Source organism: Abramis brama (assembly GCF_963993115.1).
Source record: "Abramis brama genome assembly, chromosome: 8".
NCBI classification, from domain to species: Eukaryota; Metazoa; Chordata; class Actinopteri; order Cypriniformes; family Leuciscidae; genus Abramis; species Abramis brama.
The window spans coordinates 3373563-3396494 of record NC_139970.1 but is presented as its reverse complement, the minus strand read 5'-3'; the positions used below and the strand labels follow the sequence as shown (position 1 = coordinate 3396494).

The 22932-nt window shown below is 39.5% G+C and overlaps 3 protein-coding genes across 3 annotated transcripts in view; 1 reads left to right on the top strand and 2 right to left on the bottom strand.

Annotated features, from left to right (window-relative positions):
• The window catches only part of LOC311088076 (radial spoke head 10 homolog B-like), a 304215-nt gene that overhangs the window by 102479 nt on the left and 178804 nt on the right, over positions 1 to 22932 (top strand). The gene's annotated exons all lie outside the window — the stretch shown is intronic.
• LOC311088870 (uncharacterized protein C17orf113-like) lies at positions 2929 to 5743 on the bottom strand (the record flags this gene model as incomplete). Its single annotated transcript, XM_084123245.1, has 8 exons — positions 2929 to 3262; positions 3889 to 4033; positions 4121 to 4354; positions 4446 to 4604; positions 4687 to 4938; positions 5016 to 5263; positions 5343 to 5527; positions 5613 to 5743. 8 exons carry the CDS (start codon positions 5741 to 5743, stop codon positions 3258 to 3260), a joined length of 1359 nt encoding a protein of 452 aa, XP_083979371.1. The 3' UTR covers positions 2929 to 3257.
• LOC311088048 (NLR family CARD domain-containing protein 3-like) overlaps positions 15843 to 22932 on the bottom strand; it is a 38157-nt gene continuing 31067 nt past the window's right edge. Inside the window, exons 8-9 of the mRNA XM_084121686.1 lie at positions 18685 to 18858; positions 15843 to 16315 (exon numbers count right to left, since the gene is read on the bottom strand). Of these exons, the coding sequence (XP_083977812.1) occupies positions 16309 to 16315; positions 18685 to 18858 (181 nt within the window). The 3' untranslated portion in view covers positions 15843 to 16308. The remainder of the gene's footprint in view (positions 16316 to 18684; positions 18859 to 22932) is intronic.

Genomic DNA, 22932 nt, shown 5'->3' with positions numbered 1-22932 from the left:
GGAAACAAAACTCAGTGAGTCGCGCATTGAATCAATGCCATTTGTCTCTATTAAGTGAAGCTTCAGCGTTACCCATGCGACGCATTGCTGGTCAGCTGAGCCTTGAAAAGTGGAGCTCAAAGTTAAAAATAATTAACCTCGTTTCATTACTATCTTGAACCAATCAGCGTTTTTGAACGTGTTGTTGAATGAATGGTTTTATGACTCACTCAAAGACAGTCCGTTGCCGTAACAACTGCGCGCTGAGTGACAGGATTTCAATGCGCAGAGACGCTGTTTTGTTTCGGTTTATTGGTTACTGAAAATTTACTCGTTTTTGTGCATGCTGACCACATCGTGACACTTATTTATATAGCAACAAATAAATATAAATAATTCAAAATAAATTAATAAATGCGGTAAAACCGCATATCGCGCTATTGAGCCACTCAAAATTACCGCAAGGGAAAATCCTTCACCGCGACAGCCCTAGATCGGAGTCACGCCGGTATGGAGACGGGTTTGTTGAGGATCAGTGCCGATGGCTGTCGTGTCGATGAGGCCTTCACAGGGGAGAGTCTAGTTGACACAATCTCTGCTGACACTTCAGGGATGCAGTGTGGTCGTGTTTAGGCGCAGGTCCTCCATCTGATCTGGATACGGCCCGGATCCGGCTGACTACATCATGTGTTGTAAATGCATCAACTGCATCATCGTTTGATTTTGGTTCATTCACACTGCCAGTGATTTTCCAGAATCTGTGAGTGCGTTCACACACATCCAGTAAAGACACGTGACGTCAGGATGTGGCATGTTTTAACATACGCGTGCCTCGAAAAACATCTACACTAACGCATCGCGTACCGTTCCACAAAGTTGGCGAACGATCTCAGCTTCAGCGCGGATAGTAAGGAGATCCCTGATCTGCTTCATTCCAGTTTGCAGACATTTTTGCGTTCTTTCTTTGTTGATGACGAACACAAACTTTCTTCTAAGAGCAACAGAGTTGCTCGATGGCACGTGCGTCATCACTACGACACCCCTTACGGCATTGGTCCTATCTTTTGTTCACACAGGGCGCGTTCCGGGACTGATCCCGACAATGTTACTAGGTCCCCATCCCGGCATCAATCCCGGGACGTGTTTGCTTTCACACAGAAGGCACTCTTGCAATTTTATGCCAATTTCCCGGGATCAAAGCGCTGTGTGAAAGGGGCTTTACTGAAGGGAGTCACTGCCTCTTGCTTCTGAATGCTTTGAAGGTTCTTGCAGGCCTGCCTCTAACCAGGTCTACTTCCTCATCAGACCATTTTGTTATGCTTTACGGGTTCCTCTTGAAGGGTTCTCGTGAAGTGGTTGGCTACTGGCTGCACGACATGCCGCAGGCCCATCCTAGGAGCATTATCCTTGAATGGCATTATCCTTCCTGGCATGCTTTGGGAAATGAACACCACAGGTTGCAGTCACCTTGCTGACCGGGTGTTTGATCATGGTGGTCCAAGTTAGATTTTTTTTTGCAAGTTTGCAGCCTCTGGGAGTATTGAAAATGTTTAAATTCAGAATCGGTATAAATTGGAACATGTATATTTGTGACTATTCTAATAGACTTCTTAAATCATTTTGCAAGAATACATATCTTGGGTCTAAATGATTGATAAAAGGACCTATTACTGAAATGAATAGTGTTATTCCTTTGTGTAGGGTGGTATTTTCTTTAAATTCAGTTAAATTTGCGGTTAAAAAAGAAGGTTTTACCTAAGGTTAATAATAAAACTACAGAAAAAAAATGTATCATTAACCCGTGATGAAAAAGCCATCATGATAGTGCAGCTATCGAAAGCGAGGCTCCGGTGGGAAGAAACCCGGAAGTAAAGATAAACAACAATGCCTTGGACTACCAACCTGGAGCTGCTGCTGCGATCTACAGTCTTGGATGTGGAAAAATGGGCAGTGGATGGATGCCGAATCCCACAAGCTGTTTTGTTAAAAGGATACAGCAACTGGATTGAGGGTTACCTCAGTGATATTAAAGGTAAGATTAACATTACACAAAGCCAAATAAGCTAGAGAGATACCTCTGACTCACCATTCGAAATACATTATGTTGGTAACACTTTATTTTGATGGTCCCTTTTGAACATTCTGTTGACTATAAGTAACTCTGCAACTACATGTCAACTAACTCTCATTAGAGTATCAGTAGACTCTCTGCTTTATATCTGCAAACTCTTTATTGTGATGCGCCTCCAACAGACACTACTGACTAACTTTACAACTACATGTCAACTTATTCTAACCTTAACCCTACCAGTCTATTAATACTGTACTAATACAGGGTTTTTCCTGGCTGAAAATGAGGCGGAGGTGGCAAAATCCGATAGCTCGGTAACTCTAGGGGGGTCCGTGGGCATGCCCCCCCGGAAGAAAATTTTGTACATTTTAAAGATAAATGCATTAATCTGGTGCACTTTGAGTCTGGTTACTAACCTGACTTAAATAATGCAAAAATTAAGAAATCTTTTCAAAACTTCACAGCTAACTAAGAAAATTACCTTTCATGTAGTGTGCCTTTTTATGTATAATGACCACTAGAAGGTGCTCTAGGCATGTTTTCTTGATTGCTTTTCCCTGAAGAGAAATGTGTTGTTGAAAACGAAAGTAAGAATGACGCTCGTTCGTTGCATTTTACTGTGAAATGAGAGTTCAGTCTTTTAATGATTTATATCTCAGCGACCCACTCGCAATTAATTTTTTATAACTTGGCCTGACTGGGCTGCGGATTATCTGCAGTACCTGTGGATATAACGCACTATGGAACGCTTTTCTGGCTCAAAATTAGGTGGTAAAAAATCCAGATCATCTGTATACATGAAAGTGTACCGCGCCTTCAGCTGGCTGAACCCCCCCCACACACACACACACTTTTTACAAGCATGTATTTATTTTTTTAGGTATTTTAATAATCAGATAATTCGATTTTATTTACAGTTCATAGGGGGCCATATTAACAACATTGTAGTTGAATAACAATCATTTGCTTTCATTTACACATTTTCACAACCAGAAAAATGTGTCTCTTTCAGGTTTTTCAAACATTGCATTATCGACAACTACACAGTGCACAACCAGAAGCAGAACATTTCAGCCTCCGATTTTTCATTTTATAAAACCTCTTCATGCATTCTTTGTAGTCCAAGGCCTCCTGATTTGGTCCATCAATGGCAACTTTGCAACACACATCCAAGTGCCTCTTCTTTAGTCTGTTGCGCAATGGTGTCTTAACCTTAAGATAAAAAATATATATATATTAGAACATTAAGAAACTTAGCATTTAGATTGAGACAGGATTTGTGATTTGTCATACATAGCATTTTGTGATTGGTGAACGTTATCAAATTGTTTTACATCTTAAGATACATTTATTAATCTGGTGCATTTTGAGAGAGTTCAAAATTAAGAGCCCCATCCCATGTTCAGTGTGCAAATTAAACAAAGAAAAGTGCATTGACTTGTACCTGAACTTTAAAGGAAACTAAACCCTCTTTTTAGTTATGATTTAGTGTTTTAGTCTACATTACCTTCACACTGGTGTTTTAGGAAGCCAAACAAATAGAAAATAATAATAATAATTGAATATTATTATTCCTATGACAATAATAGCCATATATTTTAAAACAAATGCACTGTAAAATAAATGAAAATGACTTTTTCATAAGTATATTATTTAATGCTACAGTAGGGAAATTACAATATTTTTGCCCTAATATCAACTCTCGCAAGAGATAAACCCTTGAGCTTTTGACGGAAACCAGTTGAGCGTTTTATTTTGGGGGAAAATTTCCATTCCTGTGAATAGATAGACATTCTGAAACCATGGAGTCACAGATTATATCAGTGTTTATATATTACAATTTTGAGTGCAGAAAATAGCCTCTCCACGTCCGCAGTCTGGACGGGCTGTGAGGGCAATTGCAGCTGCAAGGCTCAGGGTGGGATACAGCTCAGAGGATTCTGGAGATACAAGCCACAGAAGCACCTCCTCCAGGGATTTGGTCTGAAGTAGAGCAAAGTGAGAAAAAAATACAATTATTCTTTAAAACTGTTTTGGTGTTGGTGGTGCAGTTAGCAATTAGTATAGTACCTTCAGATCAGGACTTCTCACTCTCAGTCTGTAGGAGTCCCACTCTGACAAAAGATCAGACTCCCTCAGTCTTGGGAACTGCTCTGCCATTGTCCTCATCTCAACATCCCCATAGTCTGCAGAGTTTGTCAAAATCTGTCTGGGAGAGAACACACTGAATGCAGACAAACTGCTGGTGTTTGGGAATCGGCTCTCAATGTTCTCAACCAGTGCAGTCAAAAATGGCTCCATCACCTGTAGAAGATTTTAACAAATATCAATAAAACAGTTCTTGAGTACACATATACATTAATTCGTACAGTATGTCATACACTATAATACTTACAGTGTTTTTGAATCTCTCCCATACATCATCTTTGAAATATGCAGGGATCTGATCCTGCAGAGGCTTCAGAGCAGCATCTGATTGGAGCCATGCCTGCCAGCGGTCCTTGACTGTGCTGGTCTCTTTCAGCTGTGTCAGGGATATCTTCAGCACTGTGACCTAAGGTCAAACATGACAGCTTAGCTAGGAACACCATGCAATTGTCTAAAAAGCCCGGAAAAGACTGGTATTGATTGCATACCTCCTCTCCCACCTGGGAGAAAAAAAGGTTTCTCTTTTGGAAAACCAAAAACTGTCGGTGGATCTTCTCATGGACAAGTTGCATTAGGCAAAGGGCAGGGGGAAAGAATGCATCCTTTACGAAGGAATACAATCCTTGCGCTGTTGGCTCATTTCGGGCTTGGAGCGAGAGGTCTGCAATGAGAGCAGGGAGAATCCGACGCATCACGTCTGTTGCTTCCTTATTTGACTCCCACCTGGTAGTGTTTCCTCCCTACAAAATTCATTGATGAGCTTAATAAATGACAGAAAAGCAAATCTGTGAATAATCTAATACTGAATACTGCTAACCTGCAGTTTGATTTGTGGGAGTTCAAAAAGCCTCTCCATTTCCTTAAGACTGCTGATCCTGTTGCTGGAGGCCTGGTAGAACCAGAAGATCGTTCCAACAGTCCTAGCATATTTGACGAGGTATGGGTGTCCCCTCTGCCCCTTAATGCAGTCTGACACAGCCAGATTCAGGCGATGTGCCACACAGTGCACAGTTATCAGGCCAGGGAAAGAGTCCTGTAGCCTCTTACCGACTCCAGTTTTTTTCCCTAAAAGAATAAAAAATTATCAATTTAACAATCTCATCAAATACCTAAATTAAAGGTAAAAGCAAAAGAGACAACTCGCCAATCATTACTGCAGCTCCGTCACTGGCAAAAGAGGCTAGCTTGTTGGTTGGCAGCACCTTGTCATCTCTGATGACTCTTACTATAGTGTCATACAAAGCTGCAGCATCCCCGGAAGACACTTCAACCAAATGCAGAACTTTGGTTTTAACTACAGTGTTTCCCACTTTGTCCGGTCCCAAAGAACTATATGAAAAATATATTTTCAGTCCAAGTAATTTTAATTAGAATATACACATCAGTTTTATTTAATTGTATGAAGTAATCTCACCTCACAACAAGACCCAATTGTTTAGTGACAGAGATGTCAGTGGTCTCATCAACCATTAATCCCCACACTGGAGATTTGGACAACTCTGCCACCAGCTGTTCATCTAAAATCTGGCCGATGATTTCCACCATTTCGTCAATTATATGGCTGCTCATATATTTGGTGTTGGAACTGACCTAGGGACAGAAAAGTAATAAAGCTGATCTACTTGGTAGTGTGATTATGCGGAAATGTTCAATTTACAATCATAAGTAAATGGCTGCAATATTTACATTCAAACCATCAAAATAAGCACAGCCCAATCGCTTGCACAAGGAAATAATGGGCTCATAACTGGTGTGGTGAGGCCACTTTTGCTTGAGGCATTCATATACTATTTTGAAGCAGCCTTCAAGAGCCCTGTGGTCCATGTCCATTTGTGCAGCTATGGCACGCTGCAGTGTTTTCCCTAAAGACAAAATATATAGATTTTTAAAAACAACTTTTATATATGAATTTTTGTAATTAAAGGCTTTTGTAAAAGTGTTACCTTCTCTAATGCATTTTTCTTTTTCTTCTGCTGCTTTATGGATAGCTGTAATCTCATGTCGTTTTAATGTATCCAGCCTGCAGTTTGTAGAAGGCTGTCTCACAAAGCCTGTAGCAAGCTGCATCGTGGGGGCACAATGCTTTTGACATAGATAGCATGTCATGCCCTCCTTACTATGTCTCAGCCAGGTAAAATTGTTAAGCCACTGAGAGTCAAAGCCATTGGCTCTGTGTTTTTTTGAAAATCTGAGATGGTAAAAAGTCATGTCAAACGTCAATTTTGCGTTAATGCACTCCTTATGACCTGATAACTGAATACCCTCCCCTTACTTGTGTAGTGCACTCTGACACTGATCCTCTCCCTCGCTGGTCATTTTCACTACTTGTGGTTGTGCATTACTTTCAGACCTGATAAATTTACTGCATTTCATCAGTAACATGAATTATTACTTTGTAACTGCTTGTAATTCTCAGATTGTGTCTGCACTTTCACCTGCACTCATTGTTATCCTCCTCGCGAACTCGCTTAAAGTAATCACTGATTCTACCAGAAGCCATATCTGCAAAGCTGAAAACATTAAACTAATGGGTTGTAGCATTAATTTAGGGAACCTTTTTTTAAAGAAATTGAACATACTTGGATGGAAATTAAACAATTTACCTGAATGTTCCCAAATTCACAAAAAGACAATGCTCTTTAACATTCACTATTTATTTATTTATATTTTTTTGTAAACTGCCTCTACTATCAGTAACTGTAATGTGATTACTGATGAAATTATACTATCATTTTTAAATGTTCATTGATGAAATAAAGCAAAAATAGTCTAAATTGACTATTGTGCCTAAAAATTCCACAAAAGTGGGTCTCGGAGTGTGCAGTCAAAGAAACAACAACAAATTCTGTTTTGCTGACGCGAGACTTTTATTTTGAAAGATGTGCGTAAAAAAGCGGTTAACTTTTCTGTCAGAGGCTACTCTTTTGGAGTCGACTACCCAGAGAAAAAACACTTAACTTTACCTGATTCAGTATCTGCTGTCAGATGAGATGTGGTCAGGCTATGTCAGTGTCATTATTCTAATGTTATTTTCGTAACTTATTTCGAAATAAAGTTTCCTCACCTCAGAAAAATGAACTTGAACCTGTCCTGTCAGATGTTAACGTTACTGAGCTGGTAACATCTGACAAGCCCTGTAAATCACTTGAATGTAAATAAAGCGCAAAAAAAAAAAAAAAAATACAATTACACAATGGAAATTAGTAAGCCATGAAATTACAAAACAGTAGGCCTACTAGTAAATTACGTGACTGCTACTTGTGATAGCTTATTTTATAAAAACGGCAGAAGAATTTCGGGCTATTGCCTAAGTCAGGCTGGCTCTATGGATATATTTTAAGTAACTAAGTGGTTTAAGAGCCGAAGCTTAAGAAAAACACTATCGGTACCTGGCTGTGACAAGTGAAGGCACTTCGATGCTGCAGAGAAGGTGCTTCTTGACTTGCGTGCGTCTGTGGTGGTTGTGATAACTGACAGGTGATGTTGAAAAGGGGGAGGGGCAGGGGCTCGTGTGCTTTCGCAGAAATTTTACGGAGCACCGTTTGAGACAAGCACGTTTAAGTGCTTAAAGCCCTGCATTTCAGCCCGAGCCCGACGGGCCCCGACTTATTTACGCCCCTGGGCCGGGCTTCGGGCCAATTTTCACGTCATAATTCACATGCGGGCCGGGCCTCGGGCTTTTTTTGGGTTATCCTTCTTTTTATATTTTTAGACATTAATTAAAAAAAATATGAGAAGCTGACGACGCCGATAGAAAAACAAACATAGAAAGACATTTCATAACCTCATAACTTTCATAATCTTATAATTACACAGTGACATATGACTGACATGACAGTCGCACGCACGCACGCACGCACACACAGAAGGTTTCCCGTCAGCGGAACCAACGATTCACCTCATGTGCAAATAATGGAGAATATTAAGAGAAAAATCGCAGATGGCCAACTTAAAACGCAGCGGGAAGAGTGATAGAAGAGAGGAGGATTGGGTTAAAACCTTACACTGTGGATGCTATTCTTTTTCTCCACGATGCTCTGTAAGAGACTGTTTTAACTTTTCGTTTGATTGGACTTTATTTTCGTTTAACTGTTGGAAACTACTGGAAAAAAGAATGGCCATGTTCTGTGGTGCATTTTTGAAGTAAGATAACCTGCAAGTTTGTTTTTAATTTATTTAATTTAATTTGTTTAGATAGGCTATTGCTCATTTCGTTTGCGAGCGCTGGTGCGAGCAGCCTGAGCCGGTCGGACACGGGTCGGGCTAGTGCCTGAGCGTCTCGGGCCAGGGCCGGGCTCGTGCTTATTCTGATGCAGTCGAAATGCGCAGAACGGTTTGAGAATGGACACCGGCCGTGAACCCGCTGCGGAACCGTGTCGGTGGAAAAGAGGTATCTAATCATGTGATTCCGTCTTGAGTTTTTGTCGACAGACGGAGGCGGCACGCAATTTGACGGAGGCGGCCGCCTCATAATTCTCTATGCAGGAAAAACCCTGTAATACTCTAATGAGTGTTAGTAGACATGTAGGTGCAATGTTACTTATAGACAACCGAATGTGTTAAAGGGACCATCAAAATAAAGTGAAACCATTATGTTTGCCCATGTTATTTCATTTTTAGTAAACATCAGTATGACATTTTATGTTAGCATGCATTTAAAATATTTTTAAATGTTTACAGTCAGGAAAAGTGAGTCAGGCTGTGTTGTGAGGGCTAAGGGCATTTAGCTCAATGCCCCATACAAGGTGCAGGTAATGATTACAGGTTCAAGGTCAGGCGCTAGTTCAAGTGCCAATGTCTGTTCCTGCTTCTTTTTTTCCTTTCTGACTTTCTGAATAAATCACGTTTTTTTTGCAATGAGAGTGGTTGTAGGAGGACTGGACAATTAGACAGATAGACAGATAGACAGATAGATAGATAGATAGATAGATAGATAGTGTGTGCGCATAATTATTATGCAAGTCGATATTCTGATCTCTTTTTTCTCCAAGCACATTTTTCCAATCCCAAACCACATCAATCTTAATAACTGCTAATCATTTTATATATAATTTAGAAGTGATATATAATTGTTAATGAGGGCTGGAAGGGGGAACACCTTATATTCAGGTGTGCATAATTTACCTCACACTGAAAATCATTATTAAATGCATTTAATAATTTTGGGCATTTAATAGGGCATTATCGCAACACAATAGAACCCTGGAAGTAGCCGCGAAAAATTGCTGAAGCAGTGTACTGCGTCTTCCGGTTATTGCGTTCACCACGGCTGCCTGTTAATTATCACTGGACTACTTCGCTCTCGCATCTCCCAAAAGTTTCTTTTTTTTTTATTCCATTTTAATGGTTTAATTAAATTGTTATAACCAATTATTTAAAATGTAATGATTTAAAGTCCCTGTAAAGGCAATTCTAAAAAAAAATTCTAAACGCATTATAAATGTTATTGCTAAATCATATTACAAAGACTGTGAACTGTGAAGTACTGAATTGTGGAGTTAGACCGTTAAACAGTTTTTCACCATTGCTGTGTTCCGGATTTTTTGGGCGGGGCTAAAACAGGCCAGATGACGTACTGGAGCCCCTGAGCTATTGGAAACGCCCCTACTTGATGACGCACTGGAGCCCATTCACATCAGTTTGCAACTCAATTGCGAGTTACTGTCAGTACTATTAGTTACTACAGCCTACAGTTTGCTAGCTAGCTATGCCTTTGTCACGGAAATGCGTATTACCTGGATGCGATCACGTACAAAACAAATTGGTGTCCTTATTTAAATTTACGAAAAACTATCATATCAACAAGAGGTGGATTAATTTTGTGAAGAGACTTGATGGAGAGCTGAGGATCACCGGCAAAACCCGCCTCTGTAGTGATCATTTTACACGGGATAATTTTATAAACTTTTGACGGACAACTGGGATTCACTGATAATCCGCTGTTACTGGTGAATGGGGCCGAACCGACTATCTGCCGCCTCGGCCTTCATCCTCCCGTCGCGCCGACAACTGGTGCCATCGTCGGCAGTGCGTGCCCACCAATGAGTGTAAGTTGCCTTGTGTGCTTATGTTATAATTATAGTAGGTAGTCCAGGCTCGAACATGTATGGCTTTGTAAAACAAATTAAGCTGCTAGGAGCATCCATTCCGTCTGTAGCGGTGACAGTTGAGTGTGGCGACCGGTGGCGACGGCAGCTTTCCCGCGAGTGGGCGTGGTTTCAGCGCAGCCAGCGGACACGCCCCCAGCGTTTATGAGCAAAGACTAATGCTCATTTTTTCAAGATTTTGATAGCTTATTTTATGTACTTGCCGGATTTTTTTATCATTCAAATTTGGCTGGGTGGCTAATAACACATTTTTCTGTGGTGTGACAAACTCAGAACACATACTTAATTTTGACTTTACAGGGACTTTAAGCAAAACTTTCTTCAAAGGTTAAACCAAACTTTTTTTTTGACGGGTTGCCGTGTAGACCTTTGAGTCTCTCTGTGTTTTATGGTATGACGATAGTTTTTCTCAAATGGAGCTAAAATGCTGCTGAAGTAGGGCTGGGCGATTTAAATCGTGAGATTGTCATGCGCATCTCGTCAGTAAAGCCGGTTCCTTGATTAGTAGTAAATCGCCATCACCTGCTTTCAGATGGAGCGGCATTTACTACAAAGAGCCGTATTTAACTGACAAGCTGAGCCATATCGCATTAAAAATCGCAGGCGATTTTATCCGCGATTTTAATGCGATATGGCTCAGCTTGTCAGTTAAATACGGCTCTTTGTAGTAAATGCCGCTCCATCTGAAAGCAGGTGATGGCGATTTACTACTAATCAAGGAACCGGCTTTACTGACGAGATGCGCATGACAATCTCACGATTTAAATCGCCCAGCCCTATGCTGAAGTGACTCTCGGAGCGGCTGTGTTGATGAAGTGCATTAATGTTAATACGATAGGCTGAAAACACCGCGAGCGTCATGCGTGCCTCAGTGTGTGTGTGTGGTAAATGAAACCATTCATTCACAGAGACACGCAGAACATGCATGATTCCTATTTAAATAACATTTATGCGCGATTCCTATTTATATAGCATTTATGCGGTTTAATATTGACAGACACTGGTCAATATCGCGATTTTATTTAAAGGTTGTATCAGCGATTTCAGGCCCAAACATAAATGATCACATTCATCTAATCTTTCCTAACGATCTGCTAGCTGCCCGCCCCATAAGCATGCCGTCAAAAAAACGCGTCTCTGTAGGCAGCCTAGACTCTGAGATCTGCACACAAAAACAGTTGGTTTCACCACCACTCAAAACCAAAATAAATAGTGTTCCAACCAATCACCGACAGGGGTGGGTGTTATGAGGTTTCCGCGTGCAGCCGTCATAGGCAGCCGTGCACGAGCGCAAACCTCATAAGTGTGCATAAGACTGACATGACACCTTCATAAACATTTGACGGTTTTATGCATGTTAATGACAACTGTTATTTGTGTAATTATGTCATTTTTAATGCAAAGATGACATTGTTTGAGATTTCTTTGTTATAACAACTTGACATTACCAAGACAACATAACCATAAATAGTCATAAATACCCAAATAACATTGGGTTCTTCTTTCAAGAACCAATTCTCAATTAATAACCATCATTACAAGATGTAGCCACAAAGAGTAAAAAATACTTTTGCTTCCATGGCTAGAGAGGTGTAAGCCATTTTACAGTCTACTAAACATACCTGCTGATAGAGAGTGCCTCACAGGAAGGGAGAAGGCTGCAGGTGAAGGATTGCTTGCAGGAAGGGGATGGAAGATCAAAAAGATTGTTTTGGCTTTATAGCGGTTTTTAAAGTTATTTTCCAGCTAAAGTTAGTTTTGATTGATTCGCTTCCGTCGCAACGATCATTTGTTATTAAATTAGGGGCCGCTAAGATGACACCATTCTCTCTACACAAACTTTAAATGCGAACCTGAGAGAAACGCTGATGGCGTTCACATGCGCATTAAGAATTGGTTCTATAGTTATGTGCGTTTGAATATATGTGCGCAGGTTTGGAATTACCTACAAACCAAGACTAAAAAAAGTATTGGTGTTTCCTTATAATTTTTGATACAGAATTTTATTTTATTTTATTTTATCAATTCGGGGTAGGTACTCGAATTGAGTTTTCCCGACAACGCTTTATCTGTAGAGTGGTAAAGGGATCCTCCATAGGGAGAGACTAGTTGGCACTTCAGCACTGCGTTGACATCAGGTCCAGGCGAAGGTTCTTCATCAGATCTGGATACGGCCTGGATCCGGCAGGCTGCGGGAAAACCTCGGGATAAACACAGACACTAAAATTAGCATAGATGCCATTCTTCTTATGATGTAACGAGTACATCAGGATTTATGGGAAGTGTTCCTGGTTCCAGCTGACCTAATCTATGCAGCCTAACATTGAATTATAGAAGTCTATAATGTATTATGTGAATGCTAGGTCAAAGAGATGCGTCTTTAATCTAGCTTTGAACTGACAGAGTGTGTCTGCTTCCCGGACAATGGTAGGAAGATTTTGATATTCTAGGTATTATTAACTGGCTGGAATTTTGAGATCGCAATAGATGTGAAGGACTATAATGCGTTAAGAGCTCGCTCAAGCACTGCGGAGCTAAACCATTTAGTGCTTTGTAAGTAATCAGCTATATTTTAAAATTGATGCGATGTTTAATAGGGAGCCAATGCAGTGTTGACAGAACTGGGCTAATATGGTCATACTTCCTGGTTCTGGTAAGAACTCAAGCTGCTGCGTTTTGAACTAGCTGTAGTTTGTTTATTAAGCATGCAGGGCAACCACCCAGTAGAGCATTACAATAATCTAGCCTTGAGGTCATGAACGCATTAACTAATTGTTCCGCATTTGTCAATGAGAGCATATGTCGTAATTTAGATATATTTTTAAGATGGAAAAATGTGGTTTTACAGATACTAGACACGTGACTTTCAAATGAAAGATTGGTATCAAAGAGCACACCCAGGTTCCTAACCGACGACAAAGACTTAACAGAGCAGCCATCAAGTGTTAGACAGTATTCTAGGTTATTACGTGAGGAAGTTTTTTGTCCAATAATTAGAATCTGTTTTTTCAGAATTTAGAAGTAGGAAATTGTGTGTGTGTGTGTATGTGAGGCTAGGGAAGGTTGATGTATTATGTATTATGTTGATGTTAATTTGATGTATTATGTATTGGATTGCTTTGTGAGAGCTGGAGAAGCAGCAGAACTTTTCTTCACGGTCACGAAGAAGTGCGAGGAATAGCGCGCTGAGAATGTGTATGTTCAGAACGTCAGGCTGAGAGAGAAACAGAAGTGGATGAGGGATGAGTCTTGCGATGTTGAAGGGTTTGTTATAATGCTGGAACTGTTAGAACTAATGAAGAGATCGACGAGTTGAGCTCGTGATGATCTGCGGGGGAAATCGACTCCAGAGCTGGAGACGACTTGACGTTGGCTGTTGACAGACCATTTTGAAATGGGTGAAATCGGTGGATTAGCAGCAGTAGAATGAAGAGATGAAGTCTGTGAAGAAGATAGAGGAGGCGCAGTTGGTGATCTTGAGGGTGGAGGACAGAGTGGTCTTCTGGAGCGGGGTTTGAATGAGCGCTGGATTTTGCAGATGGAGCTCTCAGAAAGAGTATCAGTGTTTGGATCCGTAAGATCCACTCTTATGCGAGATGTGACTGTTGGTGTCTCTGGAAGAATGGACAATTCGTCGCCTGAAGGAAAAAGCTGGATTCCCGGGATGTCGGACATTGTTCAGTACGGATGCTGGAACAGCTGACACTGGAGAGAGCTAAGCGGATGCTTTTATACTCTAGCTGTCGATTGAAAGATTAGATGGACTCGCTCCTCCTAACTTATGTTTAGGAACTTAACTTCATCTAAAGATAGTGATGATTTCCTAATGTGTGTAACTATTAGATTTCTTAAAGTCCCAAGTGAACTAAATTTTTTTGTATCTTTTATTATGAATATGTTAGTCTTACTGTAATCTATAAGCTAGTGTGCTCCAAAACAAAGACAAACTTCGCATTTAGAAGATAGAAGCGTTCAAAACATACAGTCTCTCACTTCCGCGAATATAGATCAATGATTTTGATGACATCACTCTGACATCACTTCAGCTTCTCGTCAGATTTTCTATCCAATCAAATGCTTTCTAGAAACTGAAGCTCCGCCCCTACACTATAAATAGATGCTGCAGCTTAAACCGCTCACTTGTTCACACCTTTACTATTGTCTACATGGTGAACTGCACATAGTGCACTATATAGTGGATAGGGAATGATTCATACAGTGTAAATATGCTCTCCATTGGGGCAAATGAAGTCTGGTTTCACATTAGTGTGACGCGAACCGCCACAGCTTGGTCCAGAGACACGACACACAGAGCAGATTATATGATCGAGTCGCCGCAGAACACAAAACACAACGGATGCTTACAATTCTCCGCAGAATGCTGTATTTTAAGCGACATGGAGGAAATTAAGAAGAGAAACGGTCAGAGATTAGGAGGAAACTGTGGCTTTACCGAGCTCAACGGCTCTGAGCTGTGATATAAATGAAACGCTATTGGCTATTTTATAAAGGGGGAGGAGCTGTTCAATATGCCCCAACCTGTCTTCATGTTTCAGTGGAAATTACATCAACACACTGAATAAAGCTTTGAGTTTCAAGGCACATCAGTGGTACTTTAAACTCTTTAAAGTGTGCTGTTGTATGTCTGTAACGGCCCTTGGCCTTTTTCTGGTCGTTCTCCTGCCCCTCTTCTCTTTCAGGCCTAATTGCTGGCACCTGGGAAGATGGTGTTTAAATAGGAGCTTCTCTGCTGCATTGATCTCTCTTTTTCTGCTCTGGTCTGGTGGCTAAAGGCTCGAACGCTGCTCTGTTGTGGCCTGTCCGGGTTCACGCCTCGCTCGGGACGCCAGGACTTTACACAGATGCACATTTATGTTGATTTAAGTTTATGTCTTTTATTTTTACACTCAACACTTGCACCCGCACTCTGAGAGAGTGTGTGTGAAAGCGGTGTGGTCAGAGTGGGTGAAGCCTGTTTGTGGGTCAGTGAACCCAAAGCTCCTAACACAGAATTGATCTGACCTGAGATCAGCTGCAGAGAGAGTAAAGGCTGATTTATACTTCTGTGTCGGACCTACGCCGGAGCCTCTACGCTGTAGGCAACGCGTTGGTTTTCATTTATACTTCTGCGTCGTTGTCCGCGTTGACGCGCAATTACACTTTCAGAGGGAGCATGTGAAACCCGAGGGAGCGGTCCTAGCAGACCAATCACAGCGCTTGCGTCCGCATAGAGTTGACGCGTTGTTACATTTTTGGAAAGGTGCACGTCAGGGTACGTGCTCTCCAAACAGCCTACGACGTAGCTACGGCGTGAGTTCGACGCAGAAGTATAAATTGGGCTTAAGTGTGTGTTTGTGTGTGTGTGTGAGAGAGAGTGAGTAAGTGTGTGTGAGAGAGCGTGAGTGTGTGTGTGTGTGTGTAAAAGAGGTGTGGTCAGAGTGGGCGGAGCTTTCTGGGAGACTGAGCTTTGTAAGTTTTCAGATCTTATTCATGCACAAACAGCTACATAACACACTAAAGAAAAAGAAAAACATAAAAACTCATAATATGACCCCTTTAATACAATAATACAAATTTAATACAACTATTATTAAAAACATGTACATGTACATGGTTTGTTTTCCAAAAAAGTGTGAAACTTTTTTTTTCTCATAATTATGAAAAATGTACATTTAATTAATCTTTGCCTCCCTCTGCTGGTTCAACACAAACACATTCAGGCTTTATATTTTCTCTAAAACTCCAACCTTTTTGAGTTACTGTGTGTTTATAAAAAATAAAATGGTTAATATATGAATGAGAAACTGTAATTTGCTGTGAAATAAAAGGAGTTTTACTGCCGCCTTATCAGATCTGTCAGAGGATCGTTGAAATCTAAATTAAGTCTTAATTTATAACAGTGAAGTCACTGTATCTTCAGGCTCTGTTGATTCTGTTGACTGTGAGTATCTGTAGTGGATCCTTATTCACCATCAGATGATCATCAGAAGATCAGACTGTCATCTAATAACTAAAATAAAACGCACAAACAGTCACATATGCAGTATGAGATATTACATCTGTCACATCTTAAGAAAACTAACTAGATAATCTATATTAATTCATTCTCAAACATGATCATATAGCTTCTATCTGATGCTCAGTCACTTTACAAAATCAAAAGCACATGAAAGGTCACTTTCACACAACGGACAGCTGATACAGAACCAGCAGCAATGATCATTACACTCACTACACATTTAATATCAGTTAATAACAACCAAAATCTCAGATTATCACACACATCAGTCGTCTTTACACAGAAAAAAGCTGCACAGAAAACAAGGTGTTTTAAAATGTATTTAAAAATAATTAAATAGTTAAAAAAGAAATAAAACTCGAGATGAATAAAAATCTGAATTTTAAATGTGTTCTGTGTGATATAGCGATCTCACGCTGTGATGTTTGTCATAATTCTGTGGTACTGATAGCTATTTTTTATTTCTTAATAAAATTGTTCCAGATGAATTATTACACCGGGTAGTTTGGTTGTCATGGCAATGACGTAGTTTAGAGCAGCACAAGATTGCGTTCATTTACACTGAACCAAAACAATATCAGAGTCATCTTTGATACTAGGGGCTGAGGGGGGTCAGACCCGTCATATTTTAAGTCTGCTTTTATCCGGCATTGTGTCTTTACCAAGCGGCAACCTCCCCGTCTCTCTCTTAAAACCAACACGGAAGTGAGTTAAACTGCAATTCAATGACTGGCCGCTTGAGACTGGCTGCAGAAGTGAGTCAAATCTGTATCTTCCCCATGTTAAAATTACCAACTTTACAGCAGAAAAAAAACATGTTTACAGCCTGGATCTCTATGTGGCTTTGGTCTATACAGCTAATTTTGCCCTTCATAACAACTGTGAGGGGGGTGAATTTTTTTATAACTCATCCGTTTAGTTGATTAATATTTAAAGTTCTGCATAATTAAGGGTGTGGCCACTTGAGTGACAGGTGGATTGCCGCTAATGTCAATGCTAGCCGTTTGTCTGCTGTTACTAGCCGTCACTTCACCTCAGCAAATGTTAGCTGCTAAACTTGCCATCTCTGCAGTGTTTTGTGCTTTCTTTTTATTTCATACAATTTAATACACCCATTACTTCGCCCACGGCTTAGGATTCCGTCATTGTCGTTGAGTATTGTTCGAGAGAACACAGCGCTGTATTTCAGTTGTTTTCCTCTGTGAACATGCACTAATGGATGTCTGACAATTTCGTTGCTTTTTGGAGTTTTCAGATTTAAAAACGGGCTTGTTCGTTCTGCTCTTACGGAACAGATAGATTCTCAGTCCATGCAATAAATGCACATCCTTGAATGAGCGTTGATTTTCTAGTGCATTTACTTGAACTTCATAGGCAATATATCTATGGTTTAACCCATTTGAGAGGCGACCAAAATCAGAATTTAAAATGGACTGAATAAGCTCTCTACGAACTTGACGAGCGATGCCGCGCTGACGGACCATAGACTATAAAAAAGAGTGACTGACATGTGCACATAAATCACTGTCACACACACTCTCTGAGTAATATTAAGTTACTGCATAATACATTTTCAACTAGCAGAATAGTACAGAATCACGATACACAGTCACACTTGTAGCCATGTCTTTTAACTATTATAATATTTCGAAGGGCAAAAATAGGAACTTTTAATTGGCTTTACATCATCAACTGTCACTTTAGCGCGAGGCCCTGTGCAGGCGCAGACTTGGTACTGTCAGTAGCATAACCTTATCAAGCATTACCCAGAGCTGTTAACAGCCTGAGCTAACTCGATCACGTCGAGCTAGGTGGGCATGATTTCAGATAACCAGGCTCCTCAGCTCCACTCACGCCCCGCCTCTTTGCCCATTTTCTGTTATCCGGGAGTGACGCAAGGCCAAGATGGCGACGGCCGGCTCCGCCCACTTTAGGCTTCAAAAATGCTCTTCAGAAACCTACGGGTGACGTCACGGACACTACGTCCATATTTTTTTACAGTCTATGGTCTTTACACAGAACTTTAAGCAGACACAGAGCCGCTTTAGAGCTTTTAAAGATGCCTATAGACAGTTAAAGGGGAAAAGCTGAAAATAACATTAATATTATTTTCACAATCAGTCACAACAGTATGAGCACAATTAAACTCATATTAAACACAGTTTAAAGTTCAGAGACCTACAGAAACTGAAGCTGAATTTAAGACTCATTATTTGATAATCTCAGACAAAATACCCTCACACACACACACACACACACACACACACACAGTGTTACTGAATCTGAACCTTTACTTTTATTTCTAGTGAGTAAATAAGCCATTTGAAATTTAAATGAACATCTTTACAACCTATTCTTACTCTAGTGTCTCCAGTTTATAATGTGGATCATCCTTCAGATGATTCAGCAGCTTCACTCCTGAGTCTCCTAGTTTATTCTTAGACAGACTCATTGTTCTCAGGTGTGAGGGGTTTGATCTCAGAGCTGAAGCCAGAGCAGCACAACCTTCATCTGTGACACCACAATCCCTCAACCTGTAGAGAACAATGACACACATTAAGCCTATATATACACTTAAAAATAAATAACATAAGTCTGTCAATAGTATATATAAACAAATACATTAGTTCATGTTGTTAAAATACATCAATTAGATTTAGGGGATTGAATATACAGTTTGTACAGAATAAAAATAATTATTTCCAAGTCCGCATAAAACATGGAAACCTAACGTGTGTGTGTGTGTGTGCTTAATGTATTTTTAAACATTTTAAGGAATGTGTGTGTGTGTGTGAGGGTTAGGAGAAAAACATTTATTCACCTGACTATGGCGATTCTTTTGTTCATTTTAAAATGGACATTTTTTTTCAGAATCGATATTGATTCAAATTAAATTGCTTTATTTTTGTCCTTGCTTATAGACGAGGTTGAAAGAAGTTAGCCACTTTTGCTCCAACAGAGGATGAAATGTGTCGTTATCTATGAGTGTCATAATATCCATTTCAAGTGGATGCGTGGAAGTGACGTGAGACTGTATCAGTGTTGCCAGACGTACGATAATTAACCCTCTGAGGTCGACAAACGCGCGGGCGCGTTTTGCTGGATTTTCTCCACATTGTAGCACTATAAACTTAAATTTCTTCGTCATTTATGGTCATACAGAAAAAAGAAATATAAAAAAAGAATCTGTGATATTTCTACTTTTGTATGTGTCCACTTACAATCAAATCAAAACATTGTGCTTTTGTAAAATAAAGAAAATAGACAGGGTGTGCGTTCTGCCTCTCCGTCGCGGTGAACTTTTTTTTCTTGAGCACGTCTATAAACTGAAACAAAACTCAGCGAATACTTGTCACACATTTATGAGCCATACACCTTTATAAACATTTAAGTGTGAACTTTTAAATGATCGGATTCAAAACGAAAACAAATATTCTCTGTTTAAGTAATTTGTATAAAACCAACAAGATGTCCAGCTTCTCAAACGCTTCCTAATTATTTTTTAATTTACCACGCCTACTCGCGCAAAAGATATTCACATGCAAATCTCCACATGGAACGCGATCGCCCTCATTACCTCAACAACAAAACACTTCACTTCACTTTTCGTCGAGTTTGAAAGACGTGCCTGAGCTTACATTGGATTTACATCAGAAGAAGAACCCGATTTGAAGACAAGAAAGATAAGGTAAGAAATGATATACTTACATATTAGTTTGCTATTGTTGCATAAATTTCACATTGCAGTTGAACTGTTGCTAGATATATGGTGAATATTATAATATTTAGACCCGTGTTTACTGTTACTGTGTTTGTGGATATCTGCTCAAACGTAGATATGTATATGGTAACCATAATGTTTTATATTTGAGCGCGATCGCGTTTGAATGTATCATATTTTGGATCGTGATCGCGTTTGAATGTATCATATTTTGGATCGTGATCGCGTTTGAATGTATCATATTTTGCAGCGCGATCGCGTTTGAATGTATCATATTTTGCAGCGCGATCGCGTTTGAATGTATCATATTTTGGATCGTGATCACGTTTGAATGTATCATATTTTATCCAGCACTGCGCATAGCTTATGCCTACAAGGCACAACAAACCTGGTGTTCACTGTTCATTATATAATATATTGTTGGAAACATTTGTGTGTGTGTGTGTGTGTGTATTCTGTGAATTTTAAAAAGCAATTTTAACCAGAAAAATCTAAAATTTATTCCCAAAATCGTGCAGGCCTTTCTCTTGATGTCAGTATGTTCACTTTTTTTTTTCAGGGCCCAGATGCCACTGAGGACTTCAGTGAACATGAACATGGTAAAGTGAAAATCAAACACCTTGGAAATGAAAGGTATGTACAATGTTTTTAGGAATGGAACAAAGGTCTCTGTCTTTGGATCATTGTTTTCAATAAGTGCTTTTTTGGCATTTGCTGTGTGTATCTTTGGACTATGTTGTGTTGTAAATAAATCCAAACAATTTAAAAGCCATTCTTTTTTTAAATCTCCTCATTTACAGTATTGTGCAAGGTTGCCCAGAATGGCAGGCCTGATAGCTCCTAATAGGGCCGTTAGGGGAGGGTCTTTGTCTTTCTCAGGTGAGAAAAGCTTACATATTAATGAGCTCTCGCATAAGGCTTTTTCACACAAAACACGTCGTAAAATTTTTAAATCAATATATTGTCTTATCTGAATGAGCAATCAGGGTGATTTTCACATAGTTTTAGAGCAAATATTCTAGGCTACGTGATACAATTTTCAAAAGTCTTGTGAAGAAATAATCAGTATGGGTTTCATAGCCTTATTTCAGTGAGAATTTTTTTTTGTATTTTCACAAACCACGCATAAATGTCATTATCTCAAAACTACAAACTTTTACATACATGCTGTTGATATATTATTGTAGCAGAGTTTGTGCTGAATACAGTGTAATTAGACTTTAGCCATGAAAATGTCACAAGTAACAGAAATAACCAGAAATGTCAGAGCATGTCAGAACACCTCCAGGGCCCAGAAAACAGCTCAGACCTCAGAGGGTTAAAGGTCAGTTTTTTCAAGCTGAGGTCGATATTTTAGTAATAAAGTAATTTTCAAGTCATGTCAAAAAGTTGTTGGACAATAAATAGCTGTATTGTGTACGTTTGACTTGTGTACGATCATTTTCTTTCAAATACTATAATTTTGAGCTTCTGGTCCGATACTTGGACATTTCCAGTCTGGCAACACTGGACTGAATGAGACTGAAAAGCCCTTGCGCTACTCATATGCTGTTTGTTTTTGTAAATATAACTCATCTTATACATAATGTACAGTCTGTATAAGTGTATGATTTAACTTTTCCACAGAGTCTAGTGTTAAAAACAAATCGCAATACATTGCAATATCGAATCGCAATATTGTAGAATCAAAATTCTTAAAAATCACAATACATATCTTATCAGCACCCAAGTATCGGGAGATAGGTGCATCGTCCCAGCCCTAATGTGTGTGTGTGTGTCTGTGTGTGTGAGTGTGAGTGTGTACAAGAGTGTGTGAGTGTGAGTGTGTGTGTGTGAGAGAGAGCTTGATGTATTTGTAAAAATTATAAGGAACTCTTAATATTAATGTAATTAACGCGAATAAAGGAGGTATTAAAACACTTAATGACATTTTCTGATTTTCCGTGACCTAATCTAAAGTGAGAACTATTTATGGTTAATACGTTGTTAACAAAGCATTATCTAACTTTTTACACACTTTAATTACAGTGACAGTGAACAAACAACTCACTATTTGTATATAGTCTCTTAATATATTAACTACAGCTTATATACTATTATACTGTATACTATTCATAGTTTGAAAATTATTTATAAGCGCTATGTTATTGTATACTTGTGATAAGGTGTTACCATTATTTCAAATTGGTCGCATTAAGTGTAATTATTCCTTTTGTGAGTGATGGAGTGATTCTTCTTTTTCAAAAATAACACAATATAAACAAGTATCAATTTGACTGATAGCATTATTATCTTTTTTTTCAAGTTTTCCATAGATATGGCGAAATATTGTTATTGTGTGTTATTTTGGCCATGATAATCATGTAGTGATAAATCTGATATGGTGACAGCCCTGGTTCAGGTGAGACACACACCACTTCCCTCTTTTCAGCTGCACGCACACATTTTGAGGCAATGCTCACGCTTTTACAAGGGTCTGTTTGCAGAAGCATTATAAGGCAAGTTGATTTACACCAAACATTTGTGAACCCTCTTCACTGTATCCTGCATCTGTTGTCTGGTTTGTAGTTTGTCTGTTTTTTTTGTTTTTGTTTTTTCCTCACTTTATTTATACATTTCTCCACATTTTACAAAATTCCAACCATTCCAGAACACAGTTGTACAATTTAACATATGTAGAGAAAAAGGGTAAAAAAACGGTAAGATCAGAAGATAAGCAGGGGTCCAGGACAAACCTAATATAAAGGGAACAAATATTAACCCCAAATAAGAATGTTCAAAGAAACCCAATACATTATCAAATATGCAAAAATTACCCCTCAACCGCCCCCACCACCAATATCCATGTAGGGTTGGGCAGAACCAAAACATATGTGCCAGGGTTGCA